The sequence below is a fragment of the Chiloscyllium plagiosum genome, unplaced genomic scaffold, assembly GCF_004010195.1.
Source record: "Chiloscyllium plagiosum isolate BGI_BamShark_2017 unplaced genomic scaffold, ASM401019v2 scaf_1311, whole genome shotgun sequence".
NCBI lineage: Eukaryota > Metazoa > Chordata > Chondrichthyes > Orectolobiformes > Hemiscylliidae > Chiloscyllium > Chiloscyllium plagiosum.
Window position 1 is genome coordinate 53,651 of NW_025215227.1, and position 21,193 is coordinate 74,843.

Sequence of the window (21,193 nt, forward strand, 5' to 3'; positions counted from 1 at the left end):
GTTGCGATAGATTTATTTTGTGGAGCATCCACCATTTCGCTACCCTCATGGTAAACTGCCTAGAAATCCTCCATAGACTACAGAATTTTTGCGACGATGCAAAGCATTTAGCCTTCATGCAGGTTGCAAATATGCAAAAAGTATGTTGTATATTTAAAGCTAAATCGGTAGGCTAAATATCAATATCACTATCAGAGAGTGAGGACTGCAGATGCTGGAGATTAGACTCGAAAGTGTGGTGATCCATAGCTCCTCCTCTGCCTTTGCTTGCTATTCTTCCCCTTCCCCTATCCACCAAGCCAAACTTCCCTCAAATTTCCCAATGCTGTAGCCTGAAACTCGTTTTTGACCAGTTTCTCCCCAATATCCTGTCACGACCTATGAACATCTTATGAATAAGATCCACTTCCGACTTTTTGAACACTAAACTGTAAATCACCCAACTACTTTACTCTGCTTGGGCTTCAGGCACGCTGTAGTTCCCTGTCTTCAGGTACTCCCATTCTCTCTTCCAAAACTGCTATATCTCACCCGTGTCCTTTCTGCACCCTCTTGATACCTTATAGTGTGGAACCAGCGAAATAGCACACAATGTGGGATTCACGTTTGCAGTTACTGAAATGTCAGTCTATCCTACTGAGTAACGAATCTTTTGTGGGCACCGTTTTTTGACAATTCGCTAAGTTCCCGCGCAGTCATTTGCTTAGTTGTGCTTTCGGCTGCCCTACTCTGAGGCGTCCTCAGCTTTACCATATTCTCAGAGGACTCTTACATGAACCGCGGCTTCTTCCCTGTACAATTTCCACCCCCTTACGATACTTCTGAATTCGTCCAGGCTGGATCTTACACTCAAGAGAAAGCATAGAGTGGGCTAAACCAGTAAGACACCAACTGCCAGCGAGGATACATGAAATTTCCACACAACGCAGCAGTTTGAGGCAAAGGGGTACTCAACTATCGCATTATTTTAATTAAAAGTTCAGTATCCGAAACTATTATCAATTATTTACGTATATATTAAATATTAAACTCGATATTAAATGCGTTTCGTATCCTTTGAATGCTGGTATCACCAAGTTAGTTTGATTTTACACCTTTAAAGCTAAATAATTGTTCCGTTTTTTTTTTGCTTACATTTATTGATTTACTCTTGCCCTTTCGTTTAAAATATTCGTTAACTTCTTTCCCCACTGCATCGAATTCCCTTTGGCTCATTGGCAGGAAGCCATCAGGAGCAGAAAGTTGCCAGAGGCAGTTCTCAAAAGGTTAAATCTGCTGCGCTCGATGATTCGATGGTTTGTTTTCATGCCTGGAAGGTACCCAGAGGTGATTCATCAAACCAAGGTACTATCGATCACTAGCTGGACGGAAACGGCGCGGTCGCAGCAAAATGGTAGGTTTAGTAGAGAAGTTGCCAGTACACCTATATGAAGCACAATGTGGCCAGTTCACGGCTTTGCTTATAATCTCATGTGCGATTCGGCCAGTGGGCTGCGGCTTTCATTTTGTGCTTGTTCCTCCTCCCGGGGCTGCATGTTTCGTGCCGAGTCATGTTGTTAGAAATGGATTTTAGGCCCGACTCCAGGCCCCGGTTCAATCCCTTCCGCGTTGCCGCTTTTCCGTAGCTGAGGATGAGCGGCTGCTTCACTCCGCACTGGGGACTGGGATGGAAGAAAGGGGCGCCTTGACTTTTCATGACTTAGCAGAAGTTGCCGGATCGAATCCGGCCTAGTCTCTGGGAGTTGATTGACACAGGGCCTGGGAGATGGACAATCCCTTAGATGTTTTATTTAGTTTATAATTCTACACAGAGTTAATCTGATTTCATGACAGTTTAAACGGCTTGATGTGTGTGCAAGTAAAACCTGATTTAATAAGATATGCTGTTTCAAGGAAGTGAACGTAAGTCGATTTTAGAGAGGAAGGGAACTGTTAATACTTGAAGGACTCTGTTGAGACAGGATTGCTGCCTTATTCATTTTCGATTTGAGAGTATTTGTTTCTGTTCTTGTTTAGCACATTTTGATTCGTTTCGTAGAATATATCATCGAAGTTGTAATTACATAGTTTTCATCACACCTTCACTGTTTAATGAAGTACTTTTGGAGTGCAGAGATTTTTTTTGTAATTGGATGTCAATTATTTTTGCCGAACGTCCCACAATGCACTCAATGGGAATGCAAAACATTACAACTGCTGGAAATCTGAAACTTAAAAAAAAAATGCTTGAAGTAGTCAGGTCAGACAGTATTTGTGAAGGGAGAAAATTATACTTCATTAATAAAATTTATAAAGATAGGTAATAGTTCAAATTTGACACGACATAAAGTGCAAACCTGATCAGCTTCTTCCCCTATAGATGACATTTTGAGGTATCTCAGTATACTTATAGTTAGTTACAAGTTATAGATTCAGAATTTTTACAGCAAGGATGGAGGCTCTGCAGACCATTATCTCCACAGGGGTCATCAGACATCCATCTTTTTAATCCCATTTTCAAGCACTTGACCCATAGTTGTGGCATTTCAAGTGCTCACCTAAGTAGTTCTGAAATGTCTTGAAGATTTCCATGTTTCCCATAAGAGGAAACCTCCTCTTTAGACCCTGTCAGACTCTTCAGGATCTTCACTGTTGCAATCACGTCCCTCTTACCTTTCTAAACTCCAACAGATTCAAGCCTAGTCTGGTCAATCTTTCTTCGTAAAACAACCCACTCATTCTAGCTATCAGTTTAGTGAACTTTCTCTGAACTGCTTCCCACACAGTTACATCCTTTCAAAGTAAGATGACCAGCACTGTGCACAGTATTCCACTTGAGACCTCACCCAAAGAGGAGCCATAATAACTTGAGGAAAAAAGTCACTTTTTAAAATTGTGAAGCTATTGAATTTTCTGCCCAAAAAAATCCAGTTTATGCAAGGTTGCTTTGTTGATATTTTGATTGAAATGCTTTTTAAAAATGAGGGACTATAAGGTGATACAGCTGTATCTGACTTCTCCTTCCATGACCACCTTCATACCATATGTAGTTTTTTTGTGAGTAAATAAACTCCTGCAAAGGAAACTAGCACTATAATCAATAGAGACGACTGCCTGTTTACCAGTAGATATTTGTCAGAGACAGTTCTTCACACTAAAGTTTATAGTTTCATTGAAAATATTTTGTCCAATACATTCAGAAATTTGAAGTCAGCACAGAAAAAAAAATTCGAGTTGAAAAGGTTTTGGTTTGCAGCATGTGCTAATGCTCATGGGATTAGTTCCCTGGCCCTTTTTCCTCCTCACACTAATTGAGTAAATGGATTCTTAGGACATAATTGCCCAGATTTTGTGGTCAGAGGTGAAGAAATGATACGTCCCATTTGTTGCACAGTGCTCCTTAAAACATTTTTTGAGGAACAATTTCCATTTAATTGAGAGAATTTCCAGTTGAGCACCCCCTAGAGGGGATCTGTGATGTATGTGAACTGGGCAAGCAACAGCAGGCTGTCTTTAATCAATTATATAGAAGGATCCTCACTGAGAAATGCATTCTAAACTAGTAAGTAAAACTTTAGAATATTAATTCATTGTAAAATCATTAACAAAGTGAAAGTGAGGAAACAGAAATAAAATGTCAAGAAAGATCATTTAAATCCCTAATAAGTTAAATTCTTAATGAGACTTCGCCATTGTTAAATTGTATTTTCAGTGCTGGAGAGGACATTTTATAGTAATTAAGACTTTCTACATTATTAAAAAATCATTTGCACCTGAATCCACCAGCTCCATATTTTTCTAGTATTTAATGAGCAGCTAGTGGATATGAACCTGTGGGTATGTGGTGGCCTCCTACCTCTTTCGTGAATTTCCTCAATAAATCACTTGGTGAGGTATCGAGTGTAGTGCAGCTTGTGGAAGAGCAGGCAAGTTGGACAGCAACTTCTAAAACTTTCTGTTGAACCACACCTGTAGCTCCAGAAATTGCTGACTACTCTAAAATACATGCAAACTCTGGTTTACTGTTTTACTGAGCTAATAAAGTTGCTAATATTTACATTGAAGGATTGAATTAGGTACACACTTAAATATGTTTTTGGCTACAAAGTCAGTACTGTATTATTTTCACAAGTAATTTGTTTGGGATATGTATTTAAGTGTGTAAATTTTGAGTTTGGACGCAATCTTACTCTGGAGAAAAGAGGAGTAAACTAATCATTTGGATTTTCATCTGTGTTGCTGTAGACTCAGGTTAGACAGTGATCTTATTTTTTAAGTTCCACGAAAATGAAACACATGAGCACTGCTTTTGATTTGTGTGTTAATCCAAGCATCATCTAGATTGCTTTGGATTCTGTCAGACAAGTCATTCTCTTTCAGAATTTTAGTGTTTGGGATTACACAGTTACTCTTGGAAACTGTACTTTCATATTGCCATACATAGTAAAAGCACATTTTCTTTATAACTTTTAGAATATTTCTCTGTGGAATATACTGGAACTCGCTTATTTTAAAAATGAAAACTAGTGTTTCAAATGATGGCTGCTGAGGCTAACATGCTCTGCGGATTGAAAACTTAATGCACCATCTCTCAGGCTGGCGTTTTCTAGCAATGTCACTACCCATCTCATGATGATCCAAAAGACATTTCCTGACTTAAATCGGCCTTGCTTTTGTCTATCAATGCAACAGTGAACTACACTCTTTTTCCTTCAGTGTGTTTGTGTGTGCAATGGATAAGTGAGTCAGTGTTTTATTTTCAGGATTAGCCTGTGAATAAATAATCCTGTTTTATTTAAAACTATACAAATCTTCTTGCTAGTTATTCAAATTGTCCATACTCTCACATCTTCCTCTTCAAAACATTGTTAACAATCACTCAGTAGGTAATACTCCAACAGGAGCAGCGCTTTGAAAACTAGAGCTTCCAAATAAGCTCTGTTGGACTATAACCTGGTGTTGTGTGATTTTTAACTTTGTCCACCCCATCCAGTACTAGCTCCCCCACTTCAAAAATATACTAATTACATAGATGGCAGGGAGGAGGGGTTTCAGAAGTTATTTCTCACCTTGTCTGTCACAGGATATGTTAACAGTTATGATTGTTACTGGGCTAAACGGAATTAATAATGCCATGTAAAATGCATGATTTGGAGATGCCGGTGTTGGACTGGGGTGTACAAAGTTAAAAATCACACAGCACCAGTTATAGCCCAACAGGTTTAATTGGAAGCATACTAGCTTTCGGAGCGACGCTCCTTCATCAGGTGATGAAGGAAGGAGCGTCGCTCCGAAAGCTAGTGTGCTTCCAATTAAACCTGTTGGACTATAACCTGGTGTTGTGTGATTTTTAACTATGTAAAATGCAAGCAGACTGAGGCTCTTTGGCCCCTTCAATCTCCTCCTTCTCCTCCTCCATTAAGTATCATTGCTGATCTTTTATGTTAATTCCACTTTCCCCACTCCCCATATCTCTTGATTTGCTGAGAGATTAACAATATATTGATATTTGCCTGGGATATACACAATAGTAGAGCATTACAGCCCTCTGTTGTAAACCATTCTAGATATTCATATTCACTGAGAAGAAAAAATTTCACTTCCTATTGGTCCTAAGTAAATGCTGCGTTACTGTGAGATGTTCTAATTTCTCAAGCTGGTGAACTAATGTGTACCTTGTCAAGCTCCTTCTGATCCTGTAAACATCAAGAAAATTACCTCTTATTCTTATAAATTTCAAAAGATATAGGCCCAAACTGGACTAATTATTCCTTTCCTGATTGGTGGGTTTGGACTGGGATCGTTAGTTAATCATTGTGAAATGTTGAAGGGAAATCAGTTTCAGTATCTTCACCTACTTCATTGGTCTGAGTGATATGCTGTGTTCATTTAAAAATCTTTATTTCTCTTTATTATTTATGTATGTTTTCTGTTTGCTTCTTCATATAGTTCCGTAATCAATATGACAACGATGTCACGGTTTGGAGCCCACAGGTAAGAAAAGTTTTCTTTTGCCAAAATTTAGTCTCAAAGGTATCAATTAGACCACACCCACCAAAACACTACAATTACCCAAGTATTTAAGACAGCCCTGCAGCTGTGAGAAATCTCTCTGAACTTCATGGCTGCTATTTCTTCTTCTGAGCTTGCAACCTCGTTCAGGCTCATGAACCATAATTGGGAAACCTTGTTTTAGGGACATGTCCCAGACCATTTCACAGAAGCATAACTCAAAAAAAAATTTGACCCCGAGCTAACTAACAATTTGGATGAGTGCCTCAGAGTTTGGTTGAAAGAGATTTTGAGAAGGAGCGAGGGGATAAAGATGTGAATTCCAGAGTTTAGGTCTTGGATGGTTGAAGTGATATCCACTATTATTGGATCAAAGAGATTGGGGAAATCAGAAAGGGAAGCATAGGAAAAAATAAATCCATAGAGGATTTTAGCCATGTACCGTAACTATTTTGAGTGTACATGATTATGTTCAAATGTGCAACTCCTTTTTAATTCTTTTTTTGCATAGTCTGTTTGGACATTTTTCAAACAAAAACATAAAATGCTGGAGAAATACAGTGGTTCTAACAACAACTGAGGAGAAAAATCAGAGTTAATGTTTCAAGTCCAGTGACATTTCATCAGAAGTGAATGCAGCTGGGACGCAATGGTGTTTATGTTGATGACAGGCTTTGGAGGGTGGAAAGGAGTGTGTTGAACAGGTGAAGATGGTGCTCAGATTTGGGTAGGAAGTATTGAGAGGAGGAGAGAAGAGAAGCAGACACAGAAACTTGATGATAAGCTAGGAGAGAGAGAAATGCTGAATGGGTGCCGGCAGGAATGTGAACGGTTGAAAATAGATTTCTGTAGGGGTTGCTCCACCACCGTCACAGGACTTGGGGTGTGGAAGTGGGTTGCAGACTTGGAGGAAGGTGTTCATACTCTGAAATTATTACACTCAATGTTGAGTCTGAGGGCTGGAAGGTAAGTGAAGTGGATGATGAAATGTTCCTTTTCTAGCTTGCCTTGAGCTTTGCCTGAGCACTGTAGCAGTGCTGAGACAGAAATGTTGATATGAGAAGTTTGTGGTGTGTTGTAGTAGCAGGCCACTGGAAGCTTGGGTGTCAGTTTAATGGACTGTCCGGAGGGGTTCCATAAAGTGGTCACTCTATTCTACATTTCGCATTCCTAATACAAAGGAGATCACATTGTTAGCAGTGAGTACAGTAGACAAGATTCAATGAACTGCAGGTAAATCAGTGCTTTGTCTGGAAGATGTGTCTGGATCTTTGACATTTAAGTGAGAGAAGGGAAATTGGCAAGTGTTGCATCTTCTCCTGTTGCATGGGAACGTGAGGAGATTTTGAGAATTGGGGAGAAGTGGACCACTGTGTCCCAAAGGAAACAATCTCTGCAGAATGCCAACAAAGGAGGAGGCGGTAGCAGAAATGGTGGCTTATGATTCTTGGATGCGAAGACTGGTGGAGTAGAAAGTGAGCATACGGGGAAACCTGTTGTTGTGGCAGGGAAGGGATAAGGGCAGAAGGTGTGGGAAATGGTGCTGAGGACCTGTCAGCCATGGTAGTGAGGAATTCCTGGTTGAGGAAAACAGTGGACATGCCTGGTGACTGCATGTGGAAGGTGGTATCATGTGATAGAGAAACTGGGAAAATGGAATGGAGTCCTTATAGGAAACAGTACAACAATGTCAAAATTGGGAAACTTTTGGCTTTGAGGCAGGAAGTTGCAGGACGAGAAGGGATTTGAGGTTGGAGAGGACAAACTGACATTGGAACATGGGGGTGAGAATTGAGAGCTGTATTCCTGATGACAAAACGTCGATTTTACTGCTCCCCGGATGCTGCCTGAACTGCTGTGCTTTTCCAGCACCACTAATCCAGAATCTGGTTTCCAGCATCTGCAGTCATTGTTTTTACCCCGTGAGAATTGAGAGACCAATATAATTCAGGAACCAATGTAATTCAGTGAGTGCAGATGATGGAAATAGTGTATATTAGGATGCACGGAGCAATGTTTGCCATGAGCTTCAGAAGATTTATAGAGAATGGAAGATATGAGACTGACCAAGAAAAGATTGGAACATTGCTGATAAAAGGTAACAAAAACATTGAGAGCAGCAGATAAGAGGTAGAAGCGAAGGTCAATCATGTGAGGAAGGAAGGAAGTAGTTGATATGATCGAAAGGTTATTGGATTAAAAGATCTATTCAGTTAAACAGGATTATAACATTCTGAATGATTTGGTTCAGCCTACAAAGTTAATACAGAAATTATGGTTTGGGTTAACTGTTTTTAGTTCAATTGGTGTTTTATTTGAGAGAAATGTGGTGCAATCCTGAATGGATGCCTGACAAAACAGACAGTAGAAAGGTTGAAACAAATGGTGAGGTAGTGTTAGGTCTCCTAAGCTAACGATCTGTATTTAAGTGATTTTAGCTTTCGGTATAACAATAAGAAATCAGAGGGAACTGAAATATAGACCTATCCTAATGCAATGGATGGAAGAAAAGCCATTGTGTTTTGGGTCAGAGAGGTAATTGGAGACATGCAGTAGCAGTCCCCAGCCAGCTTAGCATTAGAGGAGAAGTTTTGAAGGCTAATTGTGTCAAAGCTATAACACTACAAGGTTAAAAATCACACAACACCAGGTTATAGTCCAACAGGTTTAATTGGAAGCACACTAGCTTTCAGAGCAATGTGCCACAACCACCTGATGAAGGAGCAACCACCTGATGAAGGAGCAACCACCTGATGAAGGAGCAATCACCTGATGAAGGAGCGTCGCTCCGAAAGCTAGAGTGCTTCCAACTAAACCTGTTGGACTATACCCTGGTGTTGTGATTTTTAACTTTGTACACCCCAGTCCAACACCAGCATCTCCGAATCATAACACTACAAGAGTTAGGAAGAAAATGGTGCACTAAATTACAGAACCAGAGCATATAATTTAAACTTTACAGGAAGTTGTTTTATGCTGTGACTGGATAGAGGCCTGATTGTAATCTTTCAGACATGAACTTTCATGAAACAAACACAGATTTGTGTGATGACAACTTCTTGTAGGTATGTTTGCCTTGAAATATTCAAAGCCAGTGTTGACCCAGAATTACTGGACTTGGAATCATTGAAGACTGAATTTACAATCCAAGATGTGCATTAGCATCCTGCTGGACTCCTGATGCACTGACGTTTTTGGAATTTCACAAAACGTTTAAAATGCTCACGGGCAATTTCCCTGCTCCCTGGAACCTTCCGAGAACATTTTCTGACTGAGGTAGTCAGGGAATGTTAGAAATTACTGAAAAATCATAGTGTTTATCTATATCTGTGCAACATGGACACTCACTAACCTCATTTTCCTCAGACCATCCCACTCCCAGACATACACTGATCTGATCTCCAAGTTATTTATGGTTTTTACTCTTTTTAGAGTGAAATTAGATCAGGGGTATTTCCTTGATAATTTCTGCTGAGCACAAATTAGTCAATTCTACAGTTTTGGGTTTGTAAGACATTGTTAACCTTTCCACAGGTGAAGAAGCTGCCAAGAACGTTGCCATCCTCTGAGTAACCTGTTTAAATTTAATAAGACTTAGCTCTGCTATGAATGACCCCAATAATTTAAGACTCCAGGATTTTTATGTTCAGAAAATACACTTTTCCATTCAGGTTCATTTCAGTTGTAACAGAATAAAACTTAATTGATCTCATGTATTAAATTTACAACTTTATTAATGGACATTAACAATGTAATTTTGAGTATATGGCAGTCCAAAAGATATAATACTAAGTCCAATAAAATCCATTTTGATGTTATTTATAACCACTCAAAAATATCTTAGAACATCTAGCAATGTCTAACAATAAAATGTCTCTCTTTAGGAATCTGGGATGCAAGACATCAGGGCCTGGGGCCATTGTTATCTGCCTTTCGCCCCAATAGTTTGTCTAAAACTATTGCAGTAATGGTGATGATACTTAATTCCTCCTCTGCATTCTTTAGTATTAATGGAATGTTTGAAGTATCTTCCATGACAAAGACTGATGCAAAATATCTATTTAACTCCTCGTTTTCTCAGGAGTCTATGTCCACTTTGACTCTCGCTGCCCTTTTTTATTTCACCCTTATTCTTTTAATCTTAAACTTTTAATGAAGGATTATTTTATCAGGAAAAATCTTTTAATGTTTTATGACTGAATATTTCTTTCTCCACTCCCTTTTTAATGTTCCAATCTTAAATTTTTAACGAACAATTCTTTTATCAGTAAAATGTTTCATTTTCTTAGATGGATATGTCTTTGACATCTTACTTATTCTTTTACCGCTTAGAAGAATCTTTTGTTAAAGATTTATCAGTAAAAGTCTCTCCTCATCTTTGAGCGTTGTATTACCCTGGTTTCTAGTGGAACTCCCAGGCTGGTTCATTATCTTTGCCATTCTACTCAGTTGGATGGTTGTTGTATTTGTTCTGTAATGAATATTTTACTTTCACACCCAGATGTAATGTTGTCTTCTGCCTTTCCAGTGATTAAACTGTTTACAAGTTTTTGTTGTCCATGCAGAGCACTAATTTAATTAATAGCACTTCTGTGAAGGCTACCATTCCTCTTTCAGATGTATCCTTTTCCTCCTATCTCTGATACTTATTTATAGTTAATTATTACATGGATTTCAGTAAGGCATTTGATAAGGTTTCCCACTGTAGGCTATAGCACAAAATACTGAGGCATGGGAGTGAGGGTGATTTAGCGGCTTGGATCAGAAGTTGGCTCACTGAAAGACGATAGAGGGTGGTGGTTGATGGGAAATGTTCATCCTGGAGTTCACTTAGTAGTGGTGTGCCACTAAGATCTGTTTTGGGGCCACTGCTGTTTGTCAATTTATAAATTACCTAGATGAGGGTGTAGAAGGATGGGTTAGTAAATTTGCGGGTGACACCTAAGGTCGGTGGAGTTGTAGGTTGTGCTGAAGGCTATTGCAGATTACAGAGGGACATAGATAAGCTGCAGAGCTGGGCTGACAGATGGCAAATGGAGAAAGGTGTGAGGTGATTCTCTTTAGAAGGGGCAACAGGAATAAAGAGTACTGGGCTAATGGTAAGATACTTGGTGGTGCGGATGAGCAGAGAGATCTGTGTCCATGTGTATAGATCCCTGAAAGTTGTCACCCAGGTTAATAGGGTTGTTAAGAAGGGGCACGGTGTGTTAGCTTTTATTGGTGGAAGGATCGAGCTTTGGAGCCACGAGGTCATTCTGCAGCTGGAGAAATCTGTGGTGTGACTGCACTTGGAGTATTGCGTACAGTTCTGGTCACCGAATTATAGGAAGAATGTGGAAGCTTTGGAAAGGGTTCAGAGGAGATTTACTGGAATGTTGCCTGATATGGAGGGAAGGTCTTCGGAGGAAAGGCTGAGGGACTTGAGGCTGTTTTCGTAAGAGAGAAGAAAGTTGAGAGGTGGCTTAATTGAGATTAAGATAATCAGAGGATTAGATAGGGTGAACAGTGAGTGCTCTTTTCCTCCGAAGGTGATGGCTAGCACAGGGGGTATACAACTTTAAATTGAGAGGTGATAGATATAGGACAGATGTCAGAAGTAGCTTCTTTACTTAGAGTAGTAGGGGCCTGGAACACGCTGCCTGCAATAGTAGTAGACTGGCCAACATTAAGGGCATTTAAATCCTCATTGGATAAACATATGGATGAAAATGGAATAGTATTGGACAGACGGGCTTCAGATTGGTTCCACAGGTTGGCGCAACATTGAGGGCCAAAGGGACTCTACTGTGCTGTTATGTTCTATGGATCTTTAATTGTTTTTACTATCCATGTGTCCCACATAATCAGTTATACTTATTCTCAGTTGAGTCAATTACCCCCATTACAGTTTGACTCTCCTTCCGATTCCTCACCAGTCAAGTGACCCTACTTGCCACCTTGCCCAGATGGTACTCGTATTCTGCTTATCTTACCAGCCAACATATTAACTTATCCACTTATTCATGAAAGCACTGAAAGCTGTTTAAATGTCTCAAAGCCTTTCTGTGCATTAGTGACTGCTTAAAAGAATATAGCAGCTAATGTCTTGAAAATAGGGTGTGGCTTCTGCGATATCCTTTCATTGATGTCTCCCACATGTCTTGCACTGCCTGAGTTCTGCAGAATCCTCCACAAGATTGGTCAAAAAATCATAAGTTGGTAAGTGGATAGTTTTTTTGTGTCTGATCACATTTGGAAAAAGGGTTTCCAATCTTGATCAAGACTTTGGGCTAATAAAGTATTCAGTTGAGTGGCATTTTATGTTTTGGATACTGAAATCCTAATTCTGGTTGCACTTGTCTTAATTTCAAAATTATTAGTACTGGAATTAATTGTTGTTTTGCTCTTACAGGGTCGTATACATCAGATTGAATATGCAATGGAGGCAGTGAAACAAGGTTCAGCCACTGTAGGGCTCAAGTCAAAAACCCATGCTGTCCTGGTAGCTTTAAAGGTAAAAATGCGGGCTATATAGTCATATTAAATTATTGTACTTTTCTGCAAGCATGCAAGTATAGATAATAGTTCCTTGAAAATAGAATTGCAGGTAGATAGGAGAGTGAAGAAAGCGTTTGGTATGCTTTCCTTTATTGATTAAAGCATTAAGTACAGTAGTTGGGAGGTCATGTTACGGCTGTACAGGACATTGCATGCAATTCTGGTCTCGCTCCTATCGGAAAGATGTTGTGAAACTTGAAAGGTTTCAGAAAAGATTTACAAGGATGTTGCCAGGGTTGGAGGATTTGAGCTTTTGGGAGAGGCTGAACAGGCTGGAGCTGTTTTCCCTGGACCGTCGGAGGCTGTGGCGTGAAACCTTATCGAGGTTTAGAAAGTCATTCGGGGCATGGATAAGGTGAATAGACAAGATCTTTTCCCTGGAGGTGGGGGGAGTTCAGAATTAGGTGGCATAGGTTTAGGGTGAGAGGAGAAAAATATAAAAGGGACCTAAGCAGCGACTTTTTCGCACAGAAAGTGGTGTATGTATGGAATGAGCTGTCTCAGGATGTGGTGGAGGCTGGTACAATTACAACATTTAAAACATTTGTCCTGTATAGTGTCACGTTTGTGTGGTGTTGGAGCTGCACTCATCGAGGCTTGTGGGAGGTTTTTCATCACATTGCTGATTTATGCCTTATAGATGGTGAACAGGGTGTGGGGAATCAGAAATACACGACAGGATTCCTCACCTCTGACCTGCTTTTGTAACCACTGTATTTATATAACGAGTCCATATGAGTTTATGGTCATTGGTAACCCCCAGAATGTTGATATTAGGATTCCATGGTATGAAAGCCATTGAATATCACAACGTAATGGTCAGGTTCTCTTTTGATAGAGATAGTCATTGCCTGACATTTGTATGGTATAAATGTTACTTGCAACTGGATATGTTTCAGGTTTTTCTGAATTTGGACACAAACTGCTTCAATATCCGAATCATCACAAATTGTGCTGAACATTATGAAGTCATCAGCAACCACCATATTATTTACCTTATGATAGAGGGAAAGTCAGTGATGAAATAGCTAAAGATATTTAGGCCTAGATCATCAACGCCAGGGACCCCTTGAGAGATGAACACTGGAAATCTCAAAGCATACAGTGCTATGGGCTAAGTGCTGGGAATAATTAAAAAACATGCATGTTTGCGATTTTTGTGAAGATTTGTAGCTCAGATTGTGGTTCAGGTTGTAAGCTTGTTCACTGAGCTGGAAGGTTTGTTCTCAGACATTTTGTCCCCATGCTTAGTAACATCATCAGTGAGCTTCCGTTGAAACGCTGGTACACCGTCTCACTTTCTATTTATGTTTCTTGGTCCGTTGTGGCGGGTGATATCACTTCTGGTTCTTTTTTCTGAGATGTTGGTAAATCGACTCTGCACCCTGGATGCTACCTGACGAGCTGTGCTTTTCCAGCACCACACTTTTTGACAGCAATAACACAGACAATTCAAGCTTGGATAAACAACCTGTCGGACCGACCACACTTAGATACGGAAAAGGCCGTTCTCGTACGAGGGATGAACTACAACCACAGGAATGTGGACAAAAAGGACTTCTAGCAGCACTGGAATCAACCCCGAAAGCCAGCAGGCCATCAGGCAAACAGTAGCACCAGCACTAAGCAGAAAGAAGGGAACACCCTCAACACACGGGAAAGAAAAGCCCTGGAAGTACTTAGAAAAGACAGAAATACCTTAATCCTACCGGCTGACAAAGGATGCATGACCCGTCCTCCTGAACAGAACACAATACATTGAAAAAGCAGACACGCTACTCACAGATACCAGCATCTACCAACAAGTAGCATTGGACCCAACTCCATAGCTAGCAAACCATATTACGGCAACACTGAAGAAACTCCACAAGACAGATGAAATTAATAAAAATAGACCTCCAAAGAATGAAACCTGAAGGATTCGACACACCTCGTTTCTGCAGATTACCAAAGGGACACAAACCGGGATTTCCCCCTCAGACCCACAGTCACGCTTCCTGGCACACTGACATACAGACGAACCTCTACTCGGTATTTCAGTTTGTGTTGAAGATTCACGCCACCCCATCGACTCCACCCAGGAATTCCTGAACATCAAAGATAGAAGATGACGAGGTAATGGTTTCCTTTGATCTGATGGCTATATTCACATCAATAAACATCACCCTGGCCTAGGAAACCCTGGCCACACTACTGGACAAGCCAAGGACACAAACACCAGACAGCACCAGCATCCTCAAACTAGTAGACCTGAGTTTCAACTCCCCTTCAACGACAAGACCAACCGGACACCCATAGGGTCATCAATATCAGGATTCTTAGCAGAAGCAGTGATGCAGAGGTTGGAACAAGCAGTCTTCTCCACAGTTCAGCTCAAGCTGAACTATGTGGATGATACCTTTGTCATCACGAAACTGAACAAGTTAGAAGAAACCCACAAAACATATAAACAACATCCTTACTGGTATAAAGTTCACCAAAGAGGAAAAGAACGACAACCGACTCCCCTTCCTCGATGTCACAGTAGAATGAAAAGTCAATAGAGAGCAGCAGACCAACATCTATAGGAAAGTGACACACAAAGACCAGATACTCAACTATAGGAGCCAACACCCACAAACGGAGTTGCATCAGGACATTGTTTATGTGAGCCACAACATACTGCAGCACCCAGGAACTACAAGATGCCGAAGAAAAACACCTCTACAACGTATTCAAGAACAACAGAAACCCGATAAGCACAGTCCGCCAATTCGTACCGAAACAAGACGACACAACATGCCCAGAGACTCTAGCCACGCTACCATACATGAAAGAGATATCTGAGATGACAACCAGACTACTCTGGCTCCTTGGCATCATGGTTGCCCATAAAACTACCAACACAGTGAAACAGCTCTTGATGAAGGTAAAGGATCCTGTAACAACAACCGGCAGAATGAACGCTATATACAAAATACTCTGCATGGACTGCAACAAAAGGATTGGCAGGAAATTAGCCACCAGGACTCCTGAGCACAAACTAGCCACCAAAAGACGCAACCAACTATCACTAGTATCCTTACACACTGACAACGAGGGACACCAGTTCGACTGAGACAATACATCATCCTGGGACAGGCTAAACAAAGACATGCACAGGAATTCCCAGAAGCATGGCATTCAAATCGGAACTCCATTAACAAACACACCGATTTGGACTCCATTTAGCAATCTCTCAGAAAAAGAACTGGAAGTGATATCACCCACTACAACAGACCAAGACCCATAAATAGAAAGTGGGACAGTACACCAGTGCTTCAACGAAGACTCACTGATGATGTTACCTAGCATGGTGACAAAATGTCTGAGAACAAACCTTCCAGTTCCATGAGCAAACTTGAACATGGATGTTTGACTGGCAAGGACACAATAGGCTAAAGGGCCTCTTTCTGCATTTAAAATCTCGATGAATCTCTTTCCTGGAACTGAGGTGACATCTCCAATGACCACAGTAATCTTTCTTTGTGTCATGTATGAATCCAACCAGCAGAGAGTTTTACCTGATTTCCATTGATTCTAGTTTTGCTCTCTTCTTGATGGTACACTCCATTAAATGGAGCCTTGACATCAAGGGCCATCAAGGGTGACCTTTTTGAGGTGTTCAAGATTATGAACAATCTTGACAGGATAAAGGACAATATTCCATCACTAGGAGTCGCAATTTCAAGATTGTCAGCAAGAGAGAGGAGTGAGACGAGAAGAAACTTCTTTACTCAGAGGATTGTTAGGACTTGGAATGTGCTGCCTGGGAGAGTGGTGGAAGTGGATTCCATAGGAGGTTTCTAAAAAGAGCTGGATATGTGTTTGAAAGTGAGGCATTGAGGGCTCTGGAGGTAGAGTTAGAGAATGGACAGGGTAGGGGTTCACAGAGCCAGTACAGATACAATGGGTCAAATGGCCACCTCACCTGTAAAATTGTCTGTATTTATGCTGACTCTGTTTCATGCATCTGTTCTTTCTTCCTTTCTTTCTTTCTTCTTTCCTTTTCCCATTTTGTTTCCTGTTTACAACCTTTCAAGTTGTTACAATTTAGCATAATCTTTTATTGTGTTCATCTTTTGAACTTTTGTTTTGTAGAGAGCTCAATCAGAATTAGCTGCTCATCAAAAAAAGGTTCTCCATGTTGACAATCATATTGGTATCTCGATTGCTGGTCTTACTGCTGATGCCAGGCTGTTGTGGTGAGTATTTGTGCAGTTGGTTAGTCATTTCCTAAGCTATTTAGTTGCAATTACTCGACCATAGAGACATACTATTGATCACAAGTGTGTCTGGAAAGAAGAGTTTGACTTCCGAAATAGTACACTCAGCAGTTACTTGTGTTGACTGAACAAATTGATTCCTGAAACTGAAGTCTAAATAGTGGATTCATACCTTTTGATTGATAACAAAGGGAATGTTGGACTACTTGGAGACAGTTGGGAAACAGGACAATCATAATAATATTTGATGTCTGGTCCCATTACATTTTTGTATAAAGTAGTTAGATATGAATAAAAGCAAAATGCTAAGGATGCTGGAGATTTGAAATGAAAACAGGAAATGATGAAGAAACTCCTCTGGTCTAGAAATATCTGTGGAGAGAGAAACTGAATTTATGTTTTGAGTTCAGTGACTTCTCTTAGTGCTTCCAGAATTCCTAAGAAGAGTCATTGGCCTTGAAACATAATCTCTGTTTCACTCTTCCTAGGTGCTGCCAGACCTTGAGTTCATCCTCCACTTTGTGTTTTTATGTAAGCAGTTAACTCTGTTTGGTGATTAGTAGCATCAGTAGTGTGTTACTAAGTCATTCATACTCCATGCTTATGATTTCTCATGCCTTCTCCACCCCTCCGGCTCCCGCCACCTTTTCAACAGCAACTTCATGCGACAGGAGTGTTTGGACTCCAGGTTTGTGTTTGACAGGCCGCTGCCAGTATCGCGTCTTGTGAGCCTGATTGGGAGTAGTATCCTTTAAAGAAAAAGCCTAACATTTCTGCCTAATAAATCAGTTCAAACTCTGTTTTATGTGCATAGCTATTATGAAATTTATTTAAAATATTTCACAAATTTTGATGTTTAAAACATTGATTTATAGCAGGTCTGAAATATTGTCATTATATGTAAAATAAATTGACAGTCAAATTTAATGTTAGTTGGTTGAAAAGCATCATGTTTCTTTAACCACGTTTATCCAGAAACTCAAATTCCAACACAGCGGTATGGAAGGCGGCCATATGGTGTGGGGTTGCTTATTGCTGGTTATGATGTAAGTCCTCAGTTTAACTTCATTTCAGAAGGCAAATGGTTTATTTGATTCAAGCTGGATTAATTCTGGTCCAGAATGAGGCTGATCTTGCAAGAGGGCCAATATATTAATAATTGCAGTAATCCCTGCAATATGCAGATTGCCTATTTATTTTAAATTCTTAAAGTAATGCCAGTTGGAAAACGTAGATCAGAGTCTAAGGATGATTCTTCTGTGTCAGCTGTTAGATTAAATCAAATATTCCTTTTTGATCCAAAGGATATTGGCCCTCACATTTTCCAGACCTGCCCGTCTGCGAACTACTTTGACTGCAAAGCCATGTCAATTGGTGCCCGTTCACAATCTGCTCGAACATACTTGGAGAGGCACATGGATGAATTCCAGGATTGTAAGTGACCAGTATTGTGTTGTGCCGGTCAACTACGTCAAATCATTATTTTATGTGTTCCCTGACTCGTTTTTCCCCTTGTCACTTGCATCCAAACCCACTATGGCTTTCTCACCAGGTAATCTCAATGAATTGGTCAAACATGGTCTGCGTGCATTGAGGGAAACACTTCCTGCTGAACAGGATCTTACCACAAAGGTATAAATCTTCCTTATGCTGTAGCGTAGTCTCCAATGATGTACTATTTCACACCAGTATATTTTGGTTTGCACCCTGCTGAAGGATGAATTATACAATCAGTCCAAAATAAAACTAGTCAAAATATCATTTGAAAACTATGGTGAAGCAAAAATCAACTGTCATGAAATGTGAGAGGAACAGTTGGAGTGAGCACACTATAGTTCCATTGTCACATCTGTTCTGAAACAACTCCTCAGATTGTGTTGTGATTCATGGTAGTCTGGTGCACAAAATTGACTGGTACAGCTATTGCACTCACTATGTAGTGACGAATTTAAAGAAAGGAGGTGGAAACTAACATATATCCCTTTGTGCCCAGACTGTCTTTGATCGGCTCCTCCAATAGCAATGCCAGCAAATGAAAAGACTACCCAAATTTTCCCATACAGCAACAATCTTCTGTCAACCGTCAGATATCATAATTTAAAAGTAACAGACTATATAGAGACAAATGACCACAAAATGAATTTTACAAATCAAATTTATAAGTCAAATCCTGCCAAATTCCATTCAACTATCAACTAATCACCCTGTTCTGTTCCTTTGTGCTTATTTTCTGTGCACCTTGACCTGTGTATATTATCAGCATTCACTGCAGCAGCAAGTTTATGCCATCTTGCGATCATTGAAGTCGCACCTCCTTCCATGTGCTAGCTGCAGGCCAGCAATGTCAAATGTGTTGCCAAGTGCAGAATCCCACCTCTAAGTTAGCTTCTAAAAAAGGAAAGTGTCAGTATCTCTGCAGGTGTTCATTGATGTGAGATGAGGTAACATGGACAGCACAGTGGCTCAGTGGTTAGCACTGCTGCCTCACAGTGCCAGCAACCCGGGTTTGATTCCATCCTAGGGTGACTACCTATGTGGAGTTTGTGTTCACCTCGTGTCTGCAACAGTTTCCACCAGTTGTTCTGGTTTCCTCCTACATCTGAGGATGTGCAAGTTAAATGGATTAGCTGTGCTGAATTAGCCCATAGTAGCGAGGGACATGCAGGCTATTAGCCATGGCAGAGTTAAGCCTTGGTAAATGCAGGATTATGGAGATAGGGACTGGGTCTGGGTGAGATGGTCTTCAGTGGTTGATGCAGGTTTGTTGTTCCAAATGGACTCTCTGTGCGCTTATAGCGATTCTATGATTTTATGAACATTGCTCTTCATTATTGCCATCTTATTCTTGACCCTACTGGCTTAGTGACCAAAATATTTATACATACTAACTTAAATATACATATTATATTCTGGAACTTCTATTGACTCTAGGTTGTGGACCTGTTGATATGTGTTTTCATTCTTGAGATTCATGTGCAACTGATCCTAAATCTTGATGCATTATTTTCCTTTCCCTGGCAGAATGTCTCAATTGGAATTGTGGGTAAAGATATTGATTTCACCATTTATGATGACAATGATGTTGCACCATTTTTGGAAGGTTTAGAAGAAAGACCTCAAAGGAAGGTATATGTACAAGATGTTATTCTTGATGCAAATGCACACATTTGTTTGTTGCCATATTTTAACCTGCTGTGTTTCATACTGTCAGTTCTGGTCAGCCAGTTGTTTGACACTTGCAGAAATCTGTTTCGAATTCAAACTGTCCAATAAGTCTACTTATATTTCTCTTTACCTGAAGCAGCATGGGTTTTTTTCCCTGAAGGGATATTTGTATTACTTTTCTGAGCTGCAAACGATTTAGACACAAGTAGCCAAGAGTTTCGGGCACTCGTAATTATCATAATATAGTATTTCTGGACTTTAGTTAGCTTAAAATCACACTGCCAACAACCATAGAAAACTTGCAAGTTTCTTACCCAACATGGACCATTTTGTCATCAATGACATTGGCATGCGGGATTGTCTTGAAGAAGGTAAGATGGACTACTTTTTGCCCTACCAGTAGAATCAGTGTGCTCAACCTAAGAAATATCCCATTGGATAGGAGGAATCTGTCTGTTCCATCTTATTTCAGTTTTCCATAGAAGTTTTGCTGTTCTAATCTGTTGGAACCTTTTTTGAAATTGAAGAGATTCCATTTGATTTGAAACTTAATGATAAATTTTAAACATTTACAGATATGTCTTATCAGGATTGTGTTTCCAGCTGAAGTTTGTAAATCACAATTTAATTTTAGTTTTATTTTCTACCTACACAGGATATAAATTGAAGATGAAATGTAGTTTCTTTTTGTAACTTTCTTAATACAATGCAAATGTTTTACAGGCACCTCCAGCTGATGATGCAGCTTCATGTGAAAAACCAGAAGAACCAATGGAGCACTAACTTGTTGACCTATCATTTTGCAGTTTGTAACTACGTTTGTAGTACATCAGAACAGGACATTTGAGACAACTTATATTTCAGTAAAACATATGAAAAATATTGCAATTGATTATTTTTCTTTTAAGGTTTTGTTACTTATCAGAATAAACTTACTGTAACACCAATAAACCCTTCATGTATTACTAATGTTTGGAAGCTTGTTGTTTATTAAGAAGAAATGCCTAACACTTTGCAAGGCATTTTATATGATTATGGTCAAATTTCTTTTAAGTATAGTTATAAGACCGTAAGATGTAGGTACATTAATAGGCTATTCAGCCCAATGAGTCTGCTCTGCCATTCAGAGCAAACATGGTTGATCTGATAATACTCAATTCCACTTTTCCCCATTATACTCCATAATCCTTGATTTCTTCACTGACTAATAATCTGTCTATCTCAGCCTTGAATATATTTAATTATCCAACCTCAAC

General features: G+C 39.9%; 1 protein-coding gene across 1 annotated transcript; it reads left to right on the plus strand.

The window, feature by feature from the left end:
* The first annotated feature begins 1,291 nt into the window (after positions 1-1,291).
* On the plus strand, positions 1,292-20,902 carry psma1 (proteasome 20S subunit alpha 1). The gene is made up of 10 exons (XM_043686769.1): positions 1,292-1,393; positions 5,929-5,973; positions 12,383-12,484; positions 16,648-16,751; positions 17,428-17,516; positions 17,748-17,818; positions 18,077-18,206; positions 18,325-18,404; positions 19,794-19,898; positions 20,661-20,902. Exons 1-10 carry the CDS (start codon positions 1,391-1,393, stop codon positions 20,718-20,720), a joined length of 789 nt encoding a protein of 262 aa, XP_043542704.1. The 5' UTR covers positions 1,292-1,390; the 3' UTR covers positions 20,721-20,902.
* Positions 20,903-21,193: the final 291 nt, after the last annotated feature.